The sequence below is a fragment of the Felis catus genome, chromosome C2 (assembly GCF_018350175.1).
Source record: "Felis catus isolate Fca126 chromosome C2, F.catus_Fca126_mat1.0, whole genome shotgun sequence".
In the NCBI taxonomy this organism is placed as follows: Eukaryota; Metazoa; Chordata; class Mammalia; order Carnivora; family Felidae; genus Felis; species Felis catus.
The window spans coordinates 103,584,115-103,611,672 of record NC_058376.1 but is presented as its reverse complement, the minus strand read 5'-3'; the positions used below and the strand labels follow the sequence as shown (position 1 = coordinate 103,611,672).

Genomic DNA, 27,558 nt, shown 5'->3' with positions numbered 1-27,558 from the left:
AGCAAGGACAGTTCATCTGTGGTAACAGGAGAGAATGTATTGGTAAGTGGGAACTTCTGGAAAATCTTCTGATTACTTTTCTAATTGAGAAATGAAGTCTGGGCAGTAGTTATGAGGGAAAAACTATTAGATGTTTGAGGGTGGAGGAGAAGTTGTGAAATAGTCCTCCAGTGAATGGGAGAGAGAGAATGTACTAGAATGATGTTGTATGGTTACAAAGGTTACTGTTAAAAATTTAAAGACTAGCATGATGTGTATTTCTTTCTGTAACCCCATCAGTTGTACAGGTAAGGCATAAAGCAGGCAGTGTACTGAATTTAACAAAGATTGTGATTTAGCCAGATGACTAAGGTAAAGTGAGAGAGGGACCAAGGGAATTGAGTGTATGCATGGGAATGGTTTTGATGATTGATCTTGAAATTAAGCTAGGATATGATGGAAGTGAGTAGATAAAGAGGTATGAGAGATAGTGAAAAGGTTGTAGGGTGAATAGATCGTGGGTTGCAATAGGTTGCAGGGGTTTTAGTGCCCAGGAGCTAGAGCAAATGAGCTGGAAAGATAAGAGGTGGGAGACGGGATGTTTAGAGTTGAGATTTTGGAGAGGTTTCAGTTATTGGTAAAACTTACTGGTAAAAGGATATGAATAGCTGAGATAGAAGGAGGATGAGATCTTGTAAGAGGAACTCAAAGAAGGGAGATGCTAGGGTATTGTAAGGATATTGAAATCACTAAGTACTAATATTGTTGGAAACAGCAGCAGTGAGCCAGGAGCTAAAGTCTTTGAGAAATGAGAGGGGTGACTCAGGGGTTAACAGATGACTATAATAGAGTGGGTAGCATAGCCTTCAGATTCAAAACTGGGTGTGTTTAAGGAGGAGGCAGGGAGGTGGTTTGGAATTAGCAGTTAAGAGCAAGAAGGACACATGTCTAGCTCTTGGTCCAGTGATAAGAATTAAAACAGAACAATTAGTCCTTCATTAGCTTTAGGGGAGCATTCTATGTAACGAGATCTAGAAGGTGAAGGGAATGTTTAGCAAAAAGATTGAGCATTTAGGAGGCTTTGTTGTGTTAGTGAATGTTGAGTTCCAGAGGGCGCTGTGAAAGGGTTTCAGAATTTTTGGAGGAGTGTTAGATGGGACAGAATAGGGAATATGTGTAATTGGAGTGTGGGAGATGAGGGGTGACTGAAATGTTTGGGGATGTTGTAAAGAAGAATAAAGGGCCCAGTTAAGTTGATCAGTTCTGATTGTCTGAGGACTGATAGTGTGGTGAGGCTGTGTTAGGGAATGTTGAAGTAGGTGTCAAGGGTCTTCTCTCCATTCCTGTGGATGAGTTTGGAAGCTGAGGGAAGGGCAGTCTAGAGCCTTTGGGCTGCCTTCTTGACCCTTGCAGATGGAGACTGAGGGAATTAAACACTGCCTGTCACCCTCTTGTACCTGGGTTTTGCTTTAGGGGAACCAGTCATGTGAGGAGGGTTTTACTCTGGAGTGCTGCATCTACACTAGCAAGTCTAGTTCTCGTCAGACAAGAGTTGACAAAATCATCTGCCCACCGATGTCTCCCAAATCTGTTCTCTTCAGCTCAGTTTTCTCCATAGAGCTCCAAACCAAATATATATCTTACTATCCTCTGAACAATTTCATTTGGGTATCTCATACATAAACCCTCTTAAATGTCTGAAACCAAAAATAGTATCTTCTCTCCATCAAATCTATCCTTTGTTTCAGAAAAATAGTTATTACCTGGATGCCCAAGCTGGATACTTGAGCATCATTTTAGAATCTGTTCTTTTCATCCTTCCCATATACAGCATCACTCAATCCTGTAAATCTTATCTCCTAAATAACTTCTTGGGTCTTTCTGCTTCTTTTATTTCCAGCACTTCTTAGTTCAGGTCACCTGCACTTTCTGCCCAAGTTATTGAAACAGCCTCCATTTTTGTTCCAATCCTCTTCTTCCTTGAAACACCCATTTTAGCCATATTGAGCTACATTCAGTTCTTTACATACAGCAAACTTTTTTGGCCTCTGCTGATTTAGTGGTAAGTTACCATCGTGGATTCAGTATTCAATATGAGACTCCCTTTAATGAATTTTTTTAAAAACCAATGTATTTAATGTAGAGAGAATAATCCAACTAGAAACTTGTTCGTGAGATTTCTTGTAAATGATGAAGTCATTAGATCGTCCTTTTATTTGCTCTTTTTGTTGCCATACCTCTAATAATTTTTTTTTTTTTTTACTGCTGATGTTGAGTAGTGATGCCAATCAGATTCCTTAAACATCTTATGAAATCTATTAATGAGTTCTTTCATCTTTTTCTCTGGTGGGAATTTAAGGTTTCTTTTTGTTTGTGTTTTTTTTTGAAGGTACGGCTTGTAGATGCAGGTTTTGTTTGGACTGAGCCCCATTCTAAGAGACTTAAAGTTAAACTGACTATTCAGAAAGAGGTAAGCTATACAAAGTTTCTCAGCATGTCTAAATTGTAGGTAGTGAAAATGAGGAGATATTGGTAAGTTACCTTATGGCTTGAATAGCTTAAAAGGGAAAGAGTAATCTTAATTTTAACTTTTGTTTTCTTTTGGGTCATCTGCACAGATGATCAGGTTGCTAGTAAGACCAGCTATTGCTAATGATTAGTGGGCTAAAGTAATTTTTAAAAGTTAGGAAAAAGATTGAAGTAAAAGCATGAGCTAAGACAGTGTTTCTCAAACTTGGCTAATCATCACAGTAATTCACATTAAGTGAATCCAACTGGATCCGTCTGGATGTTACACCCAGAAATCTATGTTTAAAAACTTCCCAGGTGATTTCTGGTGATTGACCATGTTTGGTAACAATTTAAGTAAGGAACGTTTGTTTTTTTGAGAGTTTTCTTTGTCTTATTTTTTCTTCTAAGGATGAATTCTGCGCGCGCGCACACACACACAAATACGCACACACAAGTATATAGATACATAGATTCTTCAAAGACTATCTTCACAGCCACTTTAAAAGTAAATATGAAATGCGAATTTAATCCTACAAATTAAATTTATGTGTTTTTCTTAATACTACAACTTATTTTTATAGTTTTTTAATTGGTTTATTATTGATGTCCTCAAAGCATTCATGGAAAAAGACTTTAAGTTAAATAGTAACTTTGTTTTTTAATTTTTTTTAATTTATTTTTATTTTTCATTTATATTTTTATTTTTTTTAAATTTATTTTGAGAGACAGTGAGCAACCAGGGGAGGAGCAGAGAGAGAGGGAGACAGAATCCTAGGGGGGTTCTGCACTGACAGTGGGGCTCAAACTCACAGTCAGATCATGACCTGAGCTGAAATCAAGAGTTGGACATTTAGCCAACTGAGCCATCCAGGCTCCCCACAGTAACTTTAAATGTTAAAGTTCTTAAATTTGAAATATTATTTTCTTTTAAGAAAAATGTTACTAAATAAAAAGGAAAGAATGAAGGAGTGATTTTTTTTTTCCCCCCTTACCAGGTAATGAATGGTGCTATCCTTCAGCAAGTGTTTGTGGTGGATTATGTTGTTCAGCCTCAGATGTGTGGAGATTGCCACAGAGTAGAAGCTAAAGATTTCTGGAAGGCTGTGGTTCAAGTGAGGCAAAAGGTATTGACAGAAAGATGATGAGTGAATCCTTCATCTTGTATTTTATCTTTGTCGGTTATAAACAGTTAGTAAAACCTCCTCCTTTTTCTTTCCAAATCCTCAGGCACCAGGGATGGTCTAGGTTTCTGCAACATTCATCTTTAAAAATAGGTCACTATCACATTTAAGATCATCTTTAGAGGTTGTTTTGTTTTAAAAATCAGTGTGCTATATCTATAGATGGTTTTTTTGTTTGCATTTCATCTATTAATCCAATAATGCATTTATGTTTAGACTTTGCACAAAAAAACCTTCTACTATCTGGAACAGTTGATTTTGAAATATGGAATGCATCAGAATACACTTCGTATCAAAGAAATTCATGGTGAGTTAAAATTTGAAAACATTTGAAATGATGTCAAAATTTATTTCAACCAATGTAAGAAGTCTTCTCTTTATTGACAATGGCTAGAATAGTACTGTCCAAAAGAATAGTTTCTTCTGTTAGGAAGGAAAAAAATCTTAGTTCTTTATCTGCATTGTCCATTATGGTAGCCACTAGCTGTATATGGCTATTGAATACTTGAAATGTATCTGGTGCAACTGAGGAACTAAATTCTTAATTTTTTTTCTATTTTAATTTAAATTTACACTAAGTAGCTACCAGATGAGTAAGTCAGTAGCTGCATTAATATAATATAAAGTGCTATGATGGAAAATTCACCGAAATCTTGTTTTATGCAGAGATTGATTTCTGTTTGGAAAAAAATCATTTTTGAGATTTGTAAGTTCTTTTGTAGTATTTTTTAAATGTTTATTTTTGAGAGAGAGAGAGAAAGAGAGAGCATGAGTGCACACACACAAGCAGGGGAGGGGCAGAAAGAAAGAGGGAGACATAATCCAAAGCAGGCTCCAGGCTCTGAGCTGTCAGCACAGAGCCGGAGGCAGGGCTTGAACCCATCCATGAGCTGCTAGATCGTGACCCGAGTCAAAGTTGGATACTTAACCAACTGAGCAACCCAGATGCCCCTGTAATATTTTTGTTTTTGATATACAAATGATATATTTAGATTTCTTAAAGGTGGAATTTAAAATTTTTTGTATGATTTCATAATGGCTCCTTAGAGTATGTTCTGTCTTAGCACTTTCTGTTGATATAGTATACATATTAGATGATGGATAAATATTTCTCTGATTGATAGTAGAAAACATAAATAGTCTTAAGCAGACTCTTGAAGTTTCTTGCTAAAGGTTAATATTTGTTTGCTGTTGGTGAACATGTACGTATATTGTTTTCCTAGTCTCTAAAGTATAGGCTTAGAGATACCTGTTCTTGAAGGAATGACCAAATTCTTATATCATATCCTCATTTTTGAGTTCCACTGTGACTAACTGATTTGTTGCTTATATCTTGTATGTCTTGGGAAAGTACTTTTGAGAAGTGTGGTCTTGGGTTACGTGGGGGAGAGAATATATGTAGTGATGTCACCTGGAGAACATCTTTTAAGCTTTGTGTCTGACCTGAATGCTTTACCAGTAGACATAAGGTTAATAGTCTAAATTGGTAAAACACAATTTAATGAATACTTAAGGTATTCTTAAGGAATTCTTAAGGTATACTTAAGGTAAGGTCCCTTCTTGTCTGTGTAACATAGTGCCTGGTTGTTTGTGGCTAGTCACCAGCAAAAATACATCATTGTTTTGAGTAACTTGGTTTTGAGTAACTTTTTTGGGGATGAGGAGATCCAAATATTCTAGCTAAGAAAGCAAAACACTATTATTTCTAATCACCCTGACAGATATGTACTCACAAAATTGTTTTGTAGCAAAAGACTTGGATAAGTTCTGGGTCATACTTTTTTTTTTTTTATTAAATTTTTTTTTTAATGTTTATTTTTGAGAGAGAGAGTGAGACAGAGCATGAGCAGGGGGAGGGCCAGAGAGAGGGAGACACAGAATCAGAAGCAAGCTCCAGGCTCTGAGCTGTCAGCACAGAGCCTGACGTGCGGCTCGAACCATGGACTGTGAGAACATGACCTTAGCCAAAGTCAGACGCCCAACCGACTGAGCCACTCAGGCGCCCCAGTTCTGGGTCATACTTTTGCACTCATTTTCAAAACCCAAATATTGCAAATTTAACAGCCCTTTGTTCATCCAGAGGATTTAATCTGTTTTTTTTCCCCCTACTAGTTCTTGATTTGATTTAAATAAATTTTTTGAATGTGGTTTATTTGTAACTTTGTTTTTAAAATCATAATAATATTAAAAATTCAGAGATAAAAATATCTATGAATAAAAGACCTCTATGTTCCATTTATCCCTTTGTTATCCCCAGTGTTAGTCCCTTAAAACAAGATTCTGTAATAATGTGTTCTGTATGTAAATTGTGGTAGCGTTTGTTTCCTCTTATGGGGGATCATTCTGTAATATTCTGTGACCTGCCATCTTAATGTATTTGGAAACCTTGCCATGTCTTTGAACGTGGTTCTATTTCATTATTTTTAACCACTGTGTGTGTGTGCATATATATATTTGTTAATCCTTGTATAATTAGTTATATCTTATTGGTCCACAAGATATTCCATTTTTTGCTGCTACAAATGGCACTGTATTAAATATCCTAATGTTTGTGCATATTTGGTGGGTTTTCTGTGAGATTGAGTTCAAGAATTGAAATGACAGGGGACACCTGGGTGGCTCAGTCAGTTAAGCATCCAACTTCAGCTCAGATCACTATCTCATGGGTTTGAGCCCCACTGTCGGGCTTTGTGCTGACAGCTCAGCGTCTGGAGCCTGCTTCAGTTCCTGTGTCTCCCTCTCCCTCTGCCCCTTCCCTGCCTGCACTCTGTCTCTCTCCTCTCTCTCAAAAATAAATAAAACCTTAAAAAAAATTAAAAAAAAAAAGAAATGACTAGGCAGGAGTATGCAATTACTAGATTTTTACATGTACTGCTAGATTGTCTTCAGAATAGTGCCAGTTTGCAGTCTCAGCACTTGCCAACACTATCAAATTGGTCTTTGTAATTTTTGCTGTTCTAGTAGGTAAAATAATGGTATCTTGTTTTAATTTGCATTTCCTTGATTACTAATGAGGGTTAATATTTTTATATATGTGTTAGCCATTTATGTTTATCTCTTGCTTCTTATGTGAATTGTCTTTTTTCCTCATTAATTTTGTGTCTTATTCTGGATATTAATCTCATTGTATGTATGTGTATATTATGTATGTATGTTTAGAGAGAGCTATTGTGCATTTGAATGTGAGCCTAAGAGAGCAGATACTTTTTTGCATTGTCACATGCCTTTTATCATTTATATTTTTTATTTTTTAGTTATAGAGCTCTGGCTTATAAATTTTGTGCCTGACATAGGAAAGCTTTGTATACTCCCACAGTTATATTTTTAAAAGTAAATTATTTGGGGGGATTTTTAATGTTAACCAGTTAGAGTTTTTCCTAGGTTAATCTAGCCTTTCCCACTGATTTGAAATATCTCCTTTCTTGCATACACTTTTTAAAGTTTTGTTTTAATTACTCATTTCTTCTACTTAAAATTTTTTAAATTGAGATATAATTGACATGTAACATAGTAGTTTCAGATGTACATCATAATGATTTGATGTTTGTATATATGGCTAAATGATCACCACAGTAAGTCTAGTTAATTTTCATCACCATAAATATTACAAAATTTTTTCTACTTTTTAAAATTTTATTTTGCTTGAATTAATTGAAAGTTTGTTTTCTAATATAATATAAATCTATTTATAAATATAAATATATATATTTATACATATATATAAATATAAAAATCTATAAATATAAAAATAAGTTTTCTTGAATACACATTGATTCTATGTACCTGGTGTTTATAGCTATAGCTACCTTTTTCCACAATATATTGCATATTTCTTTTATTTTCAGCAAGAGTTTCAGCTGTTTTCTTCTCTTTAGTATATACCTAGGTATAGAATTGCTGAGTCATATGGTAAATTTATAATTTATGTTTATCTTTTTTTTTATGTTTAGCTTTTAAGAAACTGGAAGAGTTTCCAAAGTGCATGTACCATTTTACGTTGCTATCAGCAGTGTTTGACGGTTCTAGTTTCTACATTGCCTCACCAATATTATGGTCTCTTTTTGTTTATGGCCAGTCTAGAGGGTAGTATGAAGTGGTATCTCATTTTGTGGTTATAATTTACATTTTCATAGTGACTAATGATGTTGATTATCTTTTCATAAGGTTATTAACCATTCCTGTATCTTTTTTTGATGAAATAACTATCAAAATAAATTTTGATGAAATTTATCTGAAATAACTATTCAGATCTTTGGCCCATTTTTTAATTTTTTTTTTTAATGTTTATTTTTGAGAGAGAGAGAGAGAGAGAGAGAGAGAGAGAGAGAGACCACAGCGGAGGATGGGCAGAGAGAGGGAGGGAGACACAGAATCCAAAGTAAGTTCCAGGCTCTGAGCTGTCAGCATAGAGCCTGACGCAGGGCTCGAACTCACGAGCTGTGAGATCATGACCTGAGCTGAAGTCATACGCTTAACCGACTGAGCCACCCAAGTGCCCCTGGCCAATTTTTTAATTGGATTGTTTGTCTTGCTAAGTTTTAGGAGTTTTTTTTTTTTTTTTTAATGTTTATTTATTTTTGAGAGAGAGAGTAAGGAAGTGTGCAAGCAGGGGAGAGGCAGAGAGAGAGGGAGACCCAGAATCTGAAGCAGGCTCAAGGCTCTGAGCTGTCAGCACAGAGTCTGATGTGGGGCTTGAACTCAGGAACTGTGAGATCATGACCTGAGCTGAAGTCCGACGCTTAACCGACTGAGCCACCCAGTTGCTCCTCATCATACATATGATTTGCAAATATTTTCTGCTAACCCATAGGCTGTCTTTTCATTTTCTTAATGTTATCTTTTTTTTTAATGTGATATATAAATACTTAACATGAGATGTTCTTCTTAACAAATTTTAAGTGTATAATATAGTATTGTTGACTGTAAGTACAGTGTTATATAGTAGATCTCTAGAGCCTATTCATCTTGCTGCACTGAAACTTTATGCCCATTAATTGGTAAGTAACTCCCTATTTCCCTTTCCTTTCAGTCCCTGGCAGTCATCATTCTACTCTTTGATTCCATGAATTTGAGCATTGTAGTACTTCATATTGGTGGAATCATGCAGTATTTGTCTTTCTGTGACTGACTTATTTGATTTAGTATAATGTGCTTAGGGTTCACTCATCTTGTTGCATATTGCAGAACTTCCTGCCTTTTTAAGGCTGAATAGTATTCCATTGTATGTACATATACATTATGTTTTCCTCTGTTGTGGAAACAACCCAAATGTCTATCATCTTGTCTACTGTGAATAATGCTGCAATAAACATGAGAGTGCTGATACCTCTTTGAGATTCTGATTTCAATTCTTTTAGATAAATACTTAGAGATTATTGGAACATACGGCAGTTCTATTTTTAATTTTTTGAAGAACCTCCATGCTATTTTTCATAGTGGCTCTACTGTTTTGCATTTCCACTGGAGTATACAAAAGTTCCTTTTCTCCATATTCTCATCAATGCTTGTTTTCTGTTGTTGTTTTTTAATTTTTTTTTTAACATTTATTTATTTTTGAGAGACAGAACGAGCAGGGGAGGAACAGAGAGAGAGGGAGACACAATCTGAAGCAGGCGCCAGGCTCTGAGCTGTCAGCACAGAGCCTGACATGGGGCTTGAACCCACAAACTGTGAGATCATGACCTGAGCCGAAGTCAGTTGCTTAACCGACTGAGCCACCCATGCGCCCCTGTTGTTGTTTTGATAATAGCCATCCTAAAGAGTACGAAGTGATAGCTCATTGTAGTTTTGATTTACATTTGCCTGACGATTTGTGACTTGAGCATTTTTCATATACTTGTTTGCCATTTTTGTATGTCTTATTTGGAGAAATGTCTATACAGTTTCTCTGCCCATTTAAAAAATTCAAACTTTTCAACCAGGTTATTAGTTTTTTTGCTCTTGAGTTATAGGAGTTCCTAATATATCTGGGAGATTAACTCCTTATCTGATATATATGATTTGCTGGTATTTTCTCCCATTTTGTAGGTTGCGTTTTCACTGTGTTGATGTTTCTTTTTTCTGTGCAGAAGCTTTTTACTTTGATGTAGTGCCAGTTGTTTGTTTTTGTTACCTGTGCCTTTGATGTCATATCCATGATATCATTGCCCAGACTGGTGTCATGAAGCTTTTCCCTCTCTCTTTTCTTCTGGAAATTTTGTATTCAAGGTCTTACGTTTGATTCCTTAGTCCATTTTGAGTCAGTTTCTGTGTATGGTGTAAAACAAAAGTCCAGTTTCATTCTTTGCCATGTGGATATCCTGTTTTCCCAGTGAAAAGGCCATCCTTTCCTCAGCGAATTGCTTGGATCCTCTGTCAAAGATCTATTGATTATAAATGTCACAGTTTATTTTTGGATTGTCAATTTTGTTCCATAGATCTATATATCTATCCTATGCTAGTACCATGCTGTCTCGACTACTTAAAGTTACCAAGTTTTCAAATTGGGAAGTATAGGTTCCCAACAACTTAGTTCATCTTCAAAATTGTTTTTGTCTACTCTTGAGTTATTTCAGTTTCCTATTAGCTGAGTTGTTTGGAAGAATATCTCTATAAACATTTCATAGCAGGTAGGTCTACTTTTAATTATCCCTTTGTTGCTGATTTTTAATGCTACTTCATTGTGATCAGATAATATTGTCTAATTAATAATGTTTGGAATTTATTGAAGTCTTAAAAATATTTGGGTATGATTGTTTTATGAATGTTCTGTGAATTTAAAAAATAATATATATTCTTGGGACTGTGTTCTATAATCTCAGTTAAATCAACTTTGATAGTTAATTATTCAAGTTCTATGTATCCTTCTTATTTTTAGTCTGGTCATTTTGGTTGTGATAGTCTCATACTAGTCCCCCACAATATTGCACATGTGTTAACATTTATTAATTTCTTTTTTTCTTTTAATAGTATTTTTTCTGCATCTCACTTCTATGTTATTAGGTGCATTCCTATTATCTTCTTAGTAGATTGTTTATTATATAAAATATTCTTCTGTTTAGTGTTTTTCTCTCCCCTTTTGACCTTGAATTTTACTTTGTCTGAAATTAAAATTGTGAATCTTTTTGTTGTTGTTGTTGGTTTGCTTGTTTTAAAGTTTGTCTATTTATTTTGACAGAGATAGGGGGAGGGGCAGGGAGAGAGAATCCCAAGCAGTCCCCACTCTGTTAGCTTAGAGCTAGATGTGGGGCTTGAACTTGGGAACCATGAGATCATGACCTGAGCTGAAATCAGCAGTTGGACGCTTAACTGACTGAGCCACCCAGGCACCCCTAAAATTGTGAATCTTTATGTTTTCTGATAATTTAGTTTTTTATTACACATTTAATTTGTGATATCGTCATGTTAGTAGAGGAAAATTTTATTTGCAGAATGATTTTCATGTGACTTTTCTTTTATTTTTAAAGATGGGCTGGATTTCTATTATTCCTCAAAACAGCATGCTCAGAAGATGGTAGAATTTCTTCAGTGTACAGTTCCCTGTAGGTATGTTCTGAACCTAAATGTGAGTAAGTCTAAGGAGCTGGTAATGGACATAGGTCACATCCATTCTTCAGGCTTAGACTACTTCTCTTACATTAAAATATTTAAAACTGTAGTCGAAGGGGCTTCTGAGTGGCTCAGTCGGTTAAATGTCTGACTCTTGATTTTGGCTCAGGTCATGATCTCATGGTTCTTGAGATTGAGCCCCAAGTTGGGCTTCACTCTGACAAGGCAGAGCCTGCTTGGGATTCTCTCTCCCTCCCTGTCTGTCTGTCTGTCTGTCTCTCCCCAGCTTGTTCTCCCTCTCTCTCTCTCTCTCAAATAAATAAATAAACTTAAAAAAATTAAAAAAAAAAAGCGGTAGTAAGAATACTTACATACTTACATAATTAGTAAGCATCTGTTTGGGTTAGCTACTTTAAGGGAATTACGAGCCAAAGAGTACATAAGAATCTCTTTGGGGAGCTAGACCTCACCCTGTGATAAGTAGTATAGTGCTAAACCTTTGATTGAATGTATTTAAATAAGACAAAAGAAAGATGGGGGTAGAGAGCTTTGGGGAGAAGCTTCATGGAAGAGGAAGGCCTGAAGCTCCTAAAATGGGAAATTTTGAAAGGTAGAGTATAGTGAAAGATGAGATTAGTGTGAACAAAGACTTGTGGTGGACATTAGTGTGGCTTTAAATGGATACTATATATATAGTAGTCTATATATATATATATATAGACTACTATATATATATGACTATATACATACATATAGACTATATATATGACTATATACATATATATATAGACTATATATATATATATATAGACTATATACATATAGACTACATTGGTCTGAGCCAAGGGCATGTTTTAGAGGTTTTGAGTAGGTAAAGTTGAAAAGAGGTAGAGTGCAGTTTGATTGGTGAAGGTTTTGAAGTGTAAGTGGTTGAAATTAGGCTTTGCCATAATACAGGCATCAGGGAGCTATTTCAAACCTTGGACAGTGATGGTTTGATTTGATAAAAATTGATATTCTCTAGACTAAGAAGGGACCTTTGTCTTTTTATTATTATAAACTTTTTTTCTTAACAGACACAAAGCCTCACAGAGACTGATCTCTCAGGATATCCATAGTAACACATACAATTACAAAAGCACTTTTTCTGTGGAAATTGTTCCAATTTGCAAGGTACTTTTTCTCATTTAATTTATGTCGATAAAAGAGTACAAGTAATTAATTGGCTTATATGTAATTATTATTAACTCCTGATTTTCTTCTGGGATTGGTTAAAAATTTAGAGTAACTCTTAAAGGATTCCTTTCTGACATATGCAGTCATTAAAAAGATATTAAAATAATCACGCTTAAATTATAAATTGGCATACCTATCATTTTGGTGTACTAACTAAAAGGCCTGTTTGCAGTTTTTTAATGTTCATATTCCTTAAAATTTTTGATCCTATTGGACACATGAAAAGTTTTATGAAAGTTTGAATACAGGAAATGACATTAAAATAATTATCAGTGAACCACTTTGTAAAATGTGTGTAAAATGGATTTTGGCATGATGAAATTAAACAGTATTGTGAAAATGAGATCATAGAATCATTTTTGTGATTTAAAAACATCTGAATAAATGTAGATCATCCTTTCATTTAATTGCATTAAAGTAAAACCCTGCTTCAAAAATATAAATGAATTAAAATTCAACAAGTAATTACTGGGGATCTACTAAATAGAAGGCAGTGTATTAAAGATTATATGTTTAAAGGTCTATACCATATAGGAACTTTTATATCAATATCTACTAATAATGATAAATGCCATAATTTATTGTGACCATCCCATATAAAGTTAATATATTTGAGTATATTTCACTTCTTCACATCTCATTATAATTGGGGTAAATCATATCATTTTGAACATGAGAAAATTGAAGCTTCGGGAGGTTAGATGACTTGCCCAAAGTTACATGACTACAAAATGAAGAAGCCAGGATTTATGCCTAAGTCAGTGATTCTAAAGCTTTTATAAAGATACTTTCTCACTAATTTATGGTGTAGTGTGTAGTAACGGGAATGAAATGATAGCCTAGAACAGGGTCAGCAGGGGTGCCTGGCTGACTCAGTTGGTACAGCATGTGACTCTTGATCTCAGGGTTGTGATTTTAACCCCCCTGATGTTGGGAATGGAGCGTACTTTAAAAAAAACAAACAAAAAAAAAACCCTGCAAAACAGGGTTAACAAACTTCTCTAAAGGGCCAGATAATGAATATTTTTATACAACATAAAGAGTATTTTCATTAATATTTGGAGGCTTACTAAGTTAAAAACAAAGTACTGGACTAGGTTCTATTAGGGATGCACAGAATGCTCCTTCAGTGGAGGAGCCTATGATTAAGAATAGATATAGCTTAAAACATAACTCTTTTGTATTTTAATGTAGCTTAAAAACAGGTAACTACATTGCTGATAATATTTTCTAGTGTACACATGGACATATGTGCTTTTCATGCATTAAGTCTTTGATTACATACTGGTGCATATAGCCATGATAGACATGTAGCTCCTCTGATATTTGTTCTTTATGGAAATTGAAAGAAATCACAAGTAGATTTAGAAAATCACTCTCCTTCTGGTGTTTATAATACTTTAGAATTCACACTGTACTACCATAGAGCAGTAAGCATTCACACTTCAGTAAAATTGAAATAAACTTAATAGCTTGGTGAATAAGATCTGGAAAAATACTTTTAAAACATGTTTATTACAATTGATGTTCCCATCTTAAGAAGGAAGAGCTTATTTTTTGTTTCTCTAAGATTTGATTCTTTTCTTTAGGTCCGTTGTTGATAAATAGAATTAAAAATCATATTTTGGTTTGGGCATATACACCTGGGTCAGGCTTATATTGATGAGTGTTTACTGAAGACAGTTATTTAGGATTTGCTTCACTCTAAATGTTAGTTCTTATGCCTAGGATAATGTTGTTTGTCTGTCTCCAAGACTGGCACAAAGCCTGGGAAATATGAACCAGATTTGTGTGTGTATTCGAGTAACCAGTGCCATCCATCTCATAGATCCAAATACCCTTCAAGGTGAGTTTTAGGAAATATTTGCCTTGACAGTTTTGTCCAGCAAGCAGTAATAACTTATGTTATTAATTTTATCAAACATTCTCATTAATTTTTGTTACGAAAAACTAGATAAGAGTTTTACTGCTATTTAGTTCTTACAAAACACTGCTTTTGATTAGTAACCCTTATGTTTTTTATTTGAAGAAATAAATCTGTGAACTTTAAAAAAATTTACTAGTTCTAGTTCATATATTTTTACTGAAATTGACTTATTTATGTCATTTAGTTTTTGTGAATATTTGGGTTCATTGCCAAGTTTCATGTTTAGCAAATATTTCAAAGTTTGGAATATTTGACTTCTTGCAGTGCAGTAAAACATTTAGTTTAAATATGGATTTTAACTGATTCTTATTATCACACATAATTTTTAACATTCCTTTTATAAAAACTAATTTTTAAAGATCTCACATTGATAGGCGTCTCAGTACTTGCTTTCATCTACTTCTTGATCTTTTTCATGTATTTCCTGTAATGTAGTTTTCTGTTATAAAAATAGAGTTTATAGTTTTTAGAGTCCTTTATTACCCTTGTCAATTAGATTCATAAGTCAAAGGTATGTTTGCAGTATTGGGATGAACATCTGTCAGGTAGGACTTTACTTACCATAAATTAAGCAGCTAAGATGATTGATAACATTTTTTTTTTTTTTTTTAACGTTTATTTATTTTTGGGACAGAGAGAGACAGAGCATGAACGGGGGAGGGGCAGAGAGAGAGGGAGACACAGAATCGGAAGCAGGCTCCAGGCTCTGAGCCATCAGCCCAGAGCCCGACGCGGGGCTCGAACTCCCGGACCGCGAGATCGTGACCTGGCTGAAGTCGGACACTTAACCGACTGCGCCACCCAGGCGCCCCTTTTTTTTTTTTTTTTTTTTTTTTAACGTTTATTTATTTTTGGGACAGAGAGATTGATAACATTTCTAACGTGCCAGCACATGGAACAACTATACAACTGAATGGATCTGATCTTATTTTAAAGGCACTTACCTCTGTGGGATTCTGATGATAGTAACTACTTAAGATATAACTGACACCTGAAATTTCTCTTGTGTTGTGAAAAGTTTGGGGCTGATTTATAGGAGTAAATGATGACTCTAGAAAGTTGCCACTGTGGTTCTGTCGACCTCATGCTTCTCAGTTCATATATATCAACTTCTTCCTAATTAACACATTTGAAATACTTCATTTCTGTTGTTCTTTGATGTTCTGTGTTTATACTTAGTTGCAGATATTGATGGAAGCACTTTCTGGAGTAACCCTTTCAATAGTTTATGCCATCCCAAACAGCTAGAGGAATTTATTGTGATGGAATGCAGCATAGTCCGAGATTTAAAACGCAGTGCCGGGGCTGGAATGATATCAAAAAAGGTAAGTTCCGTCCTGCCCATCTTTTTTTTCCCCCCAATTCATTATTTTGGTCCCTCTCTTGTATTTTTTTTAGTTAGTATAATTCCAAAATGTGGTTCCAGATAAAGCTAACACCTCATTAGATTACAAATGCATTCCATATTTGTTTTTAGTGTGTGGTCATTGTGGTGAAATTTATTAGACTTAATTTTTCTGGTAAATTCATGTTTCTCTTTAATGTTGGGAACATTTTAAAAAATGTTTATTGTGAAAAAGCATTTCTCTGCTTTACTGTTATATAGGAGGACCAAATGACAAGCAAACTTTTTCTGACTAAAAAGTTTCAAACATTTTAAATTTAAGTATATGTTATCACTACTGAATACTTCAGAATGCATCTCTAAAACAGAACATTTTTCTACATAATCAAAGTATTATCATTCATATATAGTTTATATTCAAATTTCCTTGTTTGTCCCAAAATGTCTCTTGTGTTTTATTCAAAGTAGTACCTTTTTGGGGACCATATATTGAATGTGAATATTATACCTCTTAAATCTTTTACTTAATAATAGTCCCCTTCTATTCTTTCTTTCTTTTTTTTTTTTTTTTTATAACTTCCTAAGGCAACTGGGGCATTTATCTTATGGATCTCTTATTGTTTCCTCATGATGTCATTTAGCTTTCTTTTTAATTTCTTTTAATGAAAAGTGGATCTGAGAGGCTTTCTTAAACTTAGGTTATTTTTGGCTAGAACATTTCAGAAGTGTTGCTGTGCATCTTTTATGATGTATCAAGTCATAGTAGCGTTTGGCTGTTTCACTGATAGCCAGATCTCTTCATAATAATGTTATGACTTTTTTCCCGTTGTTATTAGCCTGCCTGTCTTCCTTCTTTCCTCCCATTCAGACTGCCCCATATTTAGCCAGTGGGAGCTCCTGAGTTCTTAAAAAAAATGTTTTTGAAAGTCTTGTACTTTTTTAGAGCAGTTTTAGGTTTACCACAAAATTATGAGGAGTAAGAGATGTCCCATATACTCCATGCATATACATGCAGGGCATATACATGCTGTTGTCTCCTCCATTATCAGTATCCACCCATGAGAGTGGTATATTTGTTACAATTGATGAATCTACATTGATACATGATAACCATGCAAAGTTGGTAGTTTACATTATGTTTCTCTCTTAATATTGTACATTTTATGGGTTTAGACAAATGTTTGATGATGACATGTATCCCTCACTATAGTGTCATAAAGCGATTTTCACTGCTCTAAAAATCCTCTGTGCTCTCTGCCTGTTCGTCCTTCCCCTCTCTCCTAATCTCAATCACTGATCTTTTTACTGTCTCTGTAGTTTTGCTTTTTCCATAATTGTATATAGTTAGAATCGTATAATCTTTAAGTACCAAATAATATTTCATTGCGTGGATTTACCACGCCTATTTGCCTATTCACCTAGTGAAGGACATCTTGGCTGCTTCCAAGTTTTGACCATTATGAATAAAGTTCTATTAACATCCTTGTGTTTTCAGTTTTGTGTAGACAAGTTTTCAACTCCTTTGGGTAAGTAAATACCAAGGAGCATGTTTTGTCATATCATTTGGTAATGAATGTTTAGTTTTGAAGAAACTAGGGATTCACTTTTTTTTTTTCCAGTTCTTTCCTAAATCTGGGACCTGTCATTTTTCATTTCTCCCTCCGTCTCTTTTCGACTGAGATTCCTTAATTCCTCTGTTTATTACTCCTAGTTTTTTCCCTCTTGATCCCATTTTACTTAGGTCTCTTTTTGTTAGTAAAAAGTATTGGCAAATGCTATACTTAATTCAGCCTAGAAATTTGAAATGTCAATTATAATTGCTTGTAAAATCCTATCTTGGAAAGGGACTTTGTTTCTAGTTTAAAATTTCAAACTTGGAATGTTGTTTCTGCAATAGGTATTAAGGAAAAAAAGGGTTATAGCTCAAATAGTAGACGTCTAAAAAATTAATTTCATAAAGATTTGGGTTCTGTAGTAGCAGCAGCAGCAGCAGCTACTGGGATTGTGCCGCCACTGGGATTGCTAGAATGTTTTGTCTGAACCTTGGTTTTTTGAACCTTATGTATAAAATAAGGGGTTGCTTAGGATATTTTCTAGAGTTAAGATTCTTGTACTTTTTCAGTTATTCTTTTTGCTCTTTGTATTGCCTATCTCCCTGTGAAAACATTTGCTTTGAAAATTCTATATATGATATCTGTATTTAGGTGACATTCTTAATGTTTTATAAAGCTTTGAATAAAATCTTAATAAACATGCTTATTTTATGTATTCCTTGAGTTTTTCTGTATTTAATACAGTAATTTGTTAATTTTGACAATGTTTCAGAGATCTGAAAAATAAAACAGTTGCTGTCTTTAAAATGAAAATTTAGAAAACCAAAATCAACATTGTATATAGTTTTTGTGAGATGCATTTTGAGTTATGCCTGGATTATTGAAGAGTGCATTTTCTTTCCTGTCAAGCATATGCTTGGGGAAGTCTGGGTACAGAAAACATCCGAAATGAATACAGATAAACAGTACTTCTGTCGCACTCATTTGGGACATCTTCTAAATCCTGGAGACCTGGTATTGGGGTTTGTATTATTTTATAGTATTTTCTTTTCCTTCCCCTCCCCTCCCCTCCCCTCCCCTCCCCTCTCCTCTCCTCTCCTTTCCTTCCCTCCCCTCTCCACCCCTCCTCTCCCCTCCCCTTCTCTCTTTTATGAGTGTGAGCATGCACACATGAGTGGGGAAGGGGCAGATGGAGAGGGAGAGAGAATCTTAAGCAGGTTCCATGCCCAGTGCAGCACAGAGCCCAATATGGGGCTCAAACTCAAGACCCTGAGATCATGACCTAAGCTGAAGTCCAGAGTTGGATACTTAACTAGCTGAGCCACCCTGGGGCTCCTATAAGTACTATAGTATTTTAAACTGGCGATTGACATTGCAAATTTTCTTTGGGATCCAGCAAAGCCATCTAAAATACTAAAGCTGTTTATTCCAAAAAGAATTTAAGAGTTTAGGAGCGTTACAGTTTGCTTATTGGTAGCTAAATTAAACTGGATTGGATAAAAGCTCATAGTTATTCCATTTTGGCCATCTTTTTTTTTTTTTTTTTTAATATTTTTATTTATTTTTGAGACAGAGACAGAGAATGAGCAGGGAAGGGTCAGAGAGAGAGGGAGACACAGAATCCGAAGCAGGCTCCAGGCTCTGAGCTGTCAGCCCAGAGCCCGACGCGGGGCTCGAACTCACGGACCGCGAGATCGTGACCTGAGCCGAAGTCGGCCGCCCAACCGACTGAGCCACCCACGCGCCCCAATTTTGGCCATCTTTTTAAAGAATCATTTTTTTTAGTGAACTAAATGGAACCATCTAACTGAATTCTTAATGTTGTACTGATCTATGTCTGTTTTGATTCTTTTGCAATATGATAAGGTGGACAGTGATGGGTAATACGTGAAACTCACAGATAGCAGTGCATTTTGTCTTTACCAGTATCTATAAAGGCATGTTCACTGTATAGTAAACTGCAAAACTTTTAATGTGGAAAAGCATATTAAATGTTAATCTTAGGAACTCTAAATTCCATAAAATTAAAATGAAGTAAAAAGTAATGTGGAAAGCATAAATGTTTCTGTCCTTAAGTGTTTAATTGTTTTTATTTCAGATTTGATTTGGCCAACTGTAACTTAAATGATGAGCATGTCAACAAAATGAACTCAGATAGAGTCCCAGATGTGGTAAGGCTTTAGATTTTTTCCTGTGTTAAAGAGGATTGATAACTCTTATGGGTAAGATGCACGAGTTCACATTTATGAAAATAAAATCTATTTAGAGGTTTCTTTTGAAATTGGAGTTAAGGTGTAATGGCAAAAGCCTTCATGTTTAATCATGTGTCTTTGAGGAGAAAAATCCAAGATTTATTGAGTTTTTTTTGTTGCTCTTATAATCTTATAATCGAGTTTTCACTCTCTGTCAGAATGGCTTGGTACCATCCGTAGAGCAAAAATAAATTTGCAGCTAAAAATGATGACCTTTAGAACTTAATTTAGGTTCATTCTTTTAGGCTTAGCTTATTTCATATATTGTTCAGTTAAGGCGTTTAGAATTTAAACCATTATTCAGGTTATTCAGGCTTAACTATAATTGCAGTTGAAAATAATCTTTACAGTGTTGAGTCTTAGAGAAAGAATGTTACTTCTGAAAAAAAAAACTGTTAAATACTAACATGAGTTTATTAGAATCATGAACAAGAGTGAATATGAAATGGGAAAGACTTTATCTCCTGCTTGACTTATCTTTTAAAATAAACACTAATCTCTTTAGCTGTGGGTAAAAATAAAGTCAGGATATAAGGACTCCCCTTCTCACCACCCAGTTGTGCTTTTATTGATTAGTAAATTAGGAAATAGAAGCATAGTTTAGATAAAAGTCTAACAAGGTTGTAAGAGGAGATTAAGACAGTCATACAAGATTTTGCATTGTGTAAAATTATTTTCACTTATTCCACAGTTTTTTAAACTGCCCTAGGACATACATTTGTGAAAGATATATGTACTTCTATAAGTGCTTATTAGTAGTAATAAAAGGAAAAATGCCTGCCTGTGATAATATTTCAGGATGATTAAGACATCAGAAATTTGAAGTTTTGGGTATAAAAAAGCAGTTTAATTTTTAGTCACTGGAAAATTTCATTAGTAAATTATAACACTTATGCAAACGATGGCTGACTGCATTTTCATAAAATACTGAGTACATGAAGAAAAATGTTAAAAGTTCTCTTGACCCTGCCTCTTGATCCCTATTTTTTTTTCCCTAAGATGTAACCACTCATCAGTTTGGTGACTTTTTGGCATTCTCAGAATCTTTCTCTTTTTAACTTTATTGGACTTGGAGGCCCCGTTATTTAGTTCCCATTTTTTTGTAACTTTGCAAATATTTCTTTTACTTTTAGGTGTTAATCAAGAAGAACTATGACCGTACCAAACGTCAGCGTCGTAGAAACTGGAAACTGAAAGAGCTTGCAAGAGAGAGAGAAAACATGGATACAGATGATGAAAGGTCCTACTTTTCTTTAAACCTTATATGTTGTCTCAAAGGAAATCCTTACAATAAATCTTTATAGTTTTTATATTTTATATAGTCATCACATGATTATTCCATTCAGTATTAATTTTGTATTCTTATCGTGTTAATTGAATCAGTGTAAGAGGATATCGAATCAATGTAGGGAGGATATAATGATATTTAACAGATTTGATTATTATTTCCTGGGTTTTGACCTGAGAATTGCAACATTGTTGTAAACAACACATTTGAAAAGTTAACATTAGTAATTACATTGTGGATATCGCAAATAGCAAGTGAGTACTTACGACTCCAGATGAAAAGAAAATAGCCCTTTAATATCAAATGTGCTGTTTTTCTTTCTTTCTTTCTTTCTTTCTTTCTTTCTTTCTTTCTTTCTTTCTTTCTTTCTTTCTTTCTTTCTTTCTTTCTAATATGAAATTTATTGTCAAATTGGTTTCCATACAACACCCAGTGCTCCCAATGGGTGCCTTCCTCAGTACCCATCGCCCACCCCCATCAACCCTCAGATTGTTCTAAATATGCTGTTTTTCAAACAACTTAAGGAGAAATGAAGATGTTGGGTTCTAGAAAATTATATTGGATGATGAAAAATGGTTTTAATAATGGTTAAGACACTGTCTAAAAAAATGAGTTTAAATAAAATTGTGTCATGAAATGTGAGTGGTAAATAGCAAAATAGAGTCTCATAATGTAATTTAAAGTAAGTATTTATAAATATATAATGTTAAATTAGATATTATAAGTACGTATTTGGTTATTTCATCTATAGACTTAAAAGTGCATGTATTTTAACTTCGCCATATGACTTGAGGGGAGGGACATTAAAGTTTATTTTTAGAAAGAGAGTGCAAGCAGGGGAGGGGGAGAGAGAGAATGAGATACAGAATCATGATCAGGCTCCGTGCTGTCAGTGCAAGCCTAATGCAGGGTTCAAACTCATGAACTGTGAGATTATGACCTGAGCTGAAATCAGGAGTTGCATGCTAAGTCCAAGAGATGGACTGAGCCACCCAGGCACCCCAATTGTGTATGTATCATGTAATTTTGAAAGAAAATATTTTTTTAAATTTGTCAGACTATTTAATTAACATCTATATTTGACCTTCAGTTATTATTTTTAAAGATTTTCATACATGGAACACATTTATCTTACAGTGCTGAAAATGAAAACAACTCAATACTGTCTTGGTAAAGATGAAATATTTAAATATTTCTTTATTCTTCTGTAGGCAATACCAAGATTTCCTTGAAGATCTTGAAGAAGATGAGGCAATTAGAAAAAATGTAAACATTTATAGAGGTTAGTGTTTTACGAGTGTTTGATTTAAGTTGCATCTTTTGCTTTTGTATAGATATGTTAACCCCGTATAAGTATTTTGGTATCTTAAACTTTCATTCCATAAATGACTTTTACTGTGTGGTTTTAAAAGTCCTCTAATTAAACATTTGCAAAAAAATAAAAACACTTGCAGAACAGTAGGACTTATTAAAATGTTGTTTGCCTTACCATATTTGATATCATTGTATCCGAGCATGACCCTTCAAGTTCCTGATCTCTATACTAGTGGATATTTATTTATATATTTATGCAGTTCATTCAGTGAATATAAATGCCTGCTCTAGATATGGTACAAGAACTGCTAATATAATATGTTTAAATGATAGTAAAGATGGTAGAGGCAGGCATTTTGTATATTTTCATATTTGTATTTGAAATCCTCCTTGTATTTTTTTTTAGATTCAACCATTCCTGTGGAAAGTGACACGGATGATGAAGGAGCACCTCGAATTAGTCTGGCTGAGATGCTTGAAGACCTTCATATTTCCCAAGATGCTACTGGTGAAGAAGGTGAATCGATGATGACACAATGAGATTGGGTTGTAGATGATTTCCATATCTGTAGGCTCAGGATGTTGGACAAAATAACTTTTATTGTCTATTCCATTTGTGCTTCCATATTGAGAGAGGAGATATTTAGTTTTAAACTTGAATAAATGGGACTATTTTGATTGCTCATTCAGAGCACTGAAAGAGATTGATGGCTTTGAAGTTTTAGATAAAAGATTATGGAGAATGTAATTATTACAGATATTTAGGCCATTTTGCGTGTGGAATTTTATAAGTTTGCCTTTTTAGGAGACCCTACTCTTTTCCATACTGTAGCACTGGATTTCAAATCTTAAAAGTTGTGATTATTTGGAGGTTACCTAAATCTTGAATCATAAAACAAGCTTTACATTCATTTTGCATTGATTGCTTTAGTAAAAGTGCATATGAAGAATCATTTTTAATAGGAACTTTTTATGCACTTTGATCATTTTTATGTCATTGGGGTAGGTAAGTTGTGGTTCAGTTTATTCCTGGACATTCGGGAGAAGTTATTTTATTCAAAATGTTAACATCTTCAAAAGCTGTTAAATTGGGGATTATCTTGATTTTTATTGCAGAAGAAAATATGTTTAAAATATGTATGGATTTGTAGCAAACATAGACTACTTAAAGGTTAACAATGTGTACTTTCGTTATTTTTGCTCAGGCCAGCAGCTTAGAGTAGTAGCTTATGTCATAAAAATGTCTTCCTATCACTTCAAACATTTTTGCTTTTAAAATTTTGGTTTACAAATTGAGAAGGAAGGAATTTTCTTCATATTAAGTTTCTGTCATTGAGTAGATCACCATCAAAAAGAATATTTGAATCCAGCATATACATGATGAAATAATGAAAATGATCTTTATGCTTTATAAAACCATGAATCAGACTTGAATGAGAAATACCTTCCACTCTTTGAAAGAAAAACATTGGCTTGAATTTTAAAGTGTTCTGAGAATGAAGTATTAAGATCCTATTTCTATAAGCAATATCAGACTTACTAAGTATGCCAGAACCAAGAGCTAATTCCTAAACTCTAGGAATACCACTAAATAAGGCAATTAAGTGAGTGCTGAATGGAGCATTTTCCTTTTTTTACGATTAGACTCCCCAGTTCTGAAGTTATGGATAAAGGCCTGAAGTTTTTATAGTGGCTCCTGTTCTGTCTGCATATTTAAAGTTTTCACTTGTGGTTTGGTTTACCTCTTGTATGTCAAGACTTTAAGAAGCATGAAATAAAAACATTTTCCCCTTTTTTGTGTGTCCTTAAAGTGATTGTATTAGTGTCATATTTAAATGATAGTATCTTATGCAGTTTTCCCAGGTGAAATTATTTGAGTACTTTTCATGATTTTCCCACTAAAAATACAGTTTCCTGCTGAACTTATTTAGTCTTATTCTCTTTGATGTTGTCTTTATGAGTAATGAAACTTCTTGGTTGAAAGAAGGCTATGACGAGGTGAAGGAATGTAGCTAATAGAAAAGGTGATAGCCAGGAGCCCTCACAGTTACACAGCCTTGATAAACTTACCATTTTAAGAGTATGGTTCCCAGGCTGTGGGTCCCCAAATACTCTTGTTCATGTCCCGGAGTTGATACAATTTGGGAAGGCTGGTATTAATCAAATTTTCAAGAAGCTGATTTATAACCCAGTTTATAAATATGAGTAATTTCTAAGTCAGTATGATGAATTATCTTCTTTTGTAGCCAGATCTCCACTTGAAGGTGTTGTTTTATAGGTGGAAGTCTTTTTATGAGCATGCAGAGAGTTAAGGGAGAATTGCTTGTATAATTTAACAGCATCAAGCTTATCCTTGCCATAGTAGAATCTAGAACTCCAGGCTTGAGTGTCAGGACTAGACACTCCTCTGTAGTCAATACTGAGTAAGTGCCAGTGTTTTCTCTAGACTATTTTAGTAAATTTGTTCATATTGATTCCATCCTTTAGATTACTTGATCTGTTATTTTTAGTCCAAGGGATGTTACTTTTTTTAATAATTTACTTTCAGTTTTGATATAATTTCAGACCGTTACTAGAATAGTACAAAGAATTCCTGGATACCCTTTCCTCAGATTTGCCAAATGCCAGCGCTTACCTCATTTGCTTTCTTTCTAATTAAATTTTCTTACATAACCATAGGGCAATGATCAACATCATAAAATTAACATTGACACAATAGTGATATCTAATCAGTGGGCCATATCGAAATTTTGTCAGTTGTCCCACCTATGAAGTCTTTTATAGAAAAAATAAATCTAAGATTGTGCATTGCACTGGGTTCTCATATCTCTTTTTAGACTTCTTTCATCTGGACCAGTTCTTGAGTTTTTACGTTTTATGTAATTGGCATTTTTGAAGAGTCCAAGCCAGTTATTTTGTAAAATGACCCCAATTTGGGCTTGTTTGATGGTTTCTCATGATTAGATTTAGGGTAAACCCTTTTAGCAGGACTAGAGGTAATACCAAGTTCCCAGAAGTAATACCAAATTCTCAATGCATTTGTATCTGGAGACTTGTGCTGTTGATTAGTCCAGATGTCCCTAAGCATTCTTAGGTTGTTAGTTGGTTTTCTGTTTTAAGGAGTTAGAGGATTTATTCCTTTTTAATCATGATTTTTCTTGATTTTTTCCTTTTAAATTTATTTTCAACTTAAAGACAATGAAATTCAGTCTTGTCATTTACAGTTCCATAAATTTTAATACATGTAGATTCACACAGTTACCACCACAAATTCCAGAACAATTTTATCATTCCTCCAACCTTCCCCCTCCGCAAATTCTGTTTGGTACCCCTTTGTTTTCAAGCCCTTCCCTCATCCTTAACCATCCCCCCAACCCCTGCAATTTCTGTTCTGTTCCTTGACTTTATGGTTTGTTTTTTCCAAAATACGTAAATGAAATTATACAGTATGTAGTCTCTGAGTCTGTTTTCACAGCATGGTGCACTTGAGATTCACCCAAGGTTTGTTTCTTTTCATTTTGAGTAATACAGTGTTCCAGTTATCCATTCCCCTGTTGAGGCACATTTGAATTTCTAGGTTTTGATGATTAGGAGTAAAGCTGCTGTGAACATTTCTGTATAGGTTTTCCTTTTACGTAGGTAAAAAAGTATGGATGGGATTGTTGGATCCTATTATAAGTGTATACATATATTTAACTTTATAAAAAATTGCCAAACTGTTTTTCTGAAGTGGTTTGTGCCATTTTGCTTTCTCGCCTGCAGTGTATGAACGTTTCAGTTATTCTGCATCCTCACCACCGCTTGGTGGTGTCAGGTCGTTTTAAAGCCAGACTGATAGGTGGATGGTGGTGTTTTTCTGTGGTTTTAATTTTCATCTCCCTGATGGTTAATTATGTTAAGCATCTTCTCATGTACTTGTTACCCATATATCTTTATTGGTAGAATGGCCATTCAGATCCTTTGTCTGTTTTTGGAAGTTGGGTTGTTTGGTTTTTTATTGGTTGAATTTTTTACTTTGATGTTCGCGTTGTCCCAGATTTGGCCAGTGGGTACCCCATCAATCTGGCTTTTGTGTCCTTTTGACAGGCTCTTGTCCATATATATTTGATCTTGTTCATGCATATTGATGTTATAACGTAACTCTTTGGGCAGGTTTTGGGTTTCCGTTGTTCAGGCCCCACATGCAGTCTGCTCTTGGGTTATTTTCATGATACAGACCAGTTTACCTAAAAATAAACCAATTTACTTAAAATTCTTCAGCTTCAGTTGAATCACCCTGTGAATTAAGGAATCATGAAATGGCATCATAAAAAGCACAGATGTAGGCTATTCATTCTGCTTATCAATTCTGTCACATGTTGAAATAATTTGAGCAGTGGGGTGGTAAGCCTTGATGAAAGCAAGAAGTCAGCCTCAGTATCTCTTGAATTTCAAAGTAGTGTGAGGAGAATTTTCAATTTTAGTTCTTTGACTCGACACATTTTGAAAGAACTGCTTTATTACCTAGGAAAAAGGTATGATTCATGGTAATTTCTGGTAAAACAAGAACTCTGTAGTGCTTAAAAGTTATTTGGTGTAGGTTTGGTAGCCACTGTGTTTTTTACATAGTAATGCAGTTTGTTTTGTAATCTGATGGAGATTTTGTTTTCTGGTTTTGGTGGAGTTAGTACTGCAGTGGTGCCTGTCACACATTTTTCTTGTGACACAGTTTCACATAAATATGGCTTTTTATAATTCACTTCATAGCATTGTTGTGAAGTGCTTTCAGATAGTATATATACTAGCATTAGTTGATGAAGTACTGCACAAGTAATTGTGGGGAAGCTATATTATATAGAAATAAAAGGATGTTTTGGAGTCTGTTTACCTGCCACCTATTAACTATATGAGTTAAACTTTCTGATGTTGTTTCTTCACATTTTATTTTATTTTTTAAGTTTATTTGTTTTGAGACAGTGTGAGTGAGCAGGGAAGGGGAAGAGAGAGAGGGAGTGAGAGAGTCCAAGCACTGTGAAGTACAGATCACTCTGAGCTGAAGTCAGGAGTCAGACACTTACCCAACTGAGCCACTCTGGCACCCCATATTTCTTCACATTTTAAAAAGGAGTAATACTGCTCATTACACAGATAATTGTTAAAATTCTTCGTATACAATTCATAGCAAATTGTAACTATTTAATAAATAGTATCTGCTTTTAAAATTTATAATCACAGTTCTAGTGTTTTGTACTGAAACAAGTTGGAAAAAACCCAAATCTTTTATGTATACACTTTTTAGAGCAGCATAGAGCTTATCTTAGAAAATGTGTGTGGTACAGAGAATTAGAAAAACAAAAGCATAAATTTTCAACGTTTCCCTTATAGGGAGATCATCACTGTTAACATTTTTTTTTTAAATAGATTTTATGTTTTGTAGTTGTAGATCTTCAGAAAAATTGAGAAGAT

At 34.4% G+C, this 27,558-nt stretch overlaps 1 protein-coding gene across 3 annotated transcripts in view; it reads left to right on the top strand.

Annotated features, from left to right (window-relative positions):
- Positions 1-27,558, top strand: part of NMD3 (NMD3 ribosome export adaptor) — a 49,989-nt gene that overhangs the window by 8,373 nt on the left and 14,058 nt on the right. For 2 of the 3 annotated variants that reach the window (XM_045037350.1, XM_045037351.1), the window contains exons 5-16: positions 2,369-2,449; positions 3,486-3,614; positions 3,888-3,978; positions 11,117-11,195; positions 12,275-12,371; positions 14,163-14,280; positions 15,541-15,686; positions 18,169-18,281; positions 19,358-19,430; positions 20,645-20,751; positions 22,011-22,081; positions 22,520-22,630. In XM_045037350.1, coding sequence (XP_044893285.1) covers positions 2,369-2,449; positions 3,486-3,614; positions 3,888-3,978; positions 11,117-11,195; positions 12,275-12,371; positions 14,163-14,280; positions 15,541-15,686; positions 18,169-18,281; positions 19,358-19,430; positions 20,645-20,751; positions 22,011-22,081; positions 22,520-22,630 — 1,216 coding nt within the window. Of the gene's footprint in view, positions 1-2,368; positions 2,450-3,485; positions 3,615-3,887; positions 3,979-11,116; positions 11,196-12,274; positions 12,372-14,162; positions 14,281-15,540; positions 15,687-18,168; positions 18,282-19,357; positions 19,431-20,644; positions 20,752-22,010; positions 22,082-22,519; positions 22,631-23,757; positions 23,908-27,558 lie in introns of those variants that run through there. The other variant, XM_023260419.2, reaches the window with a different exon arrangement.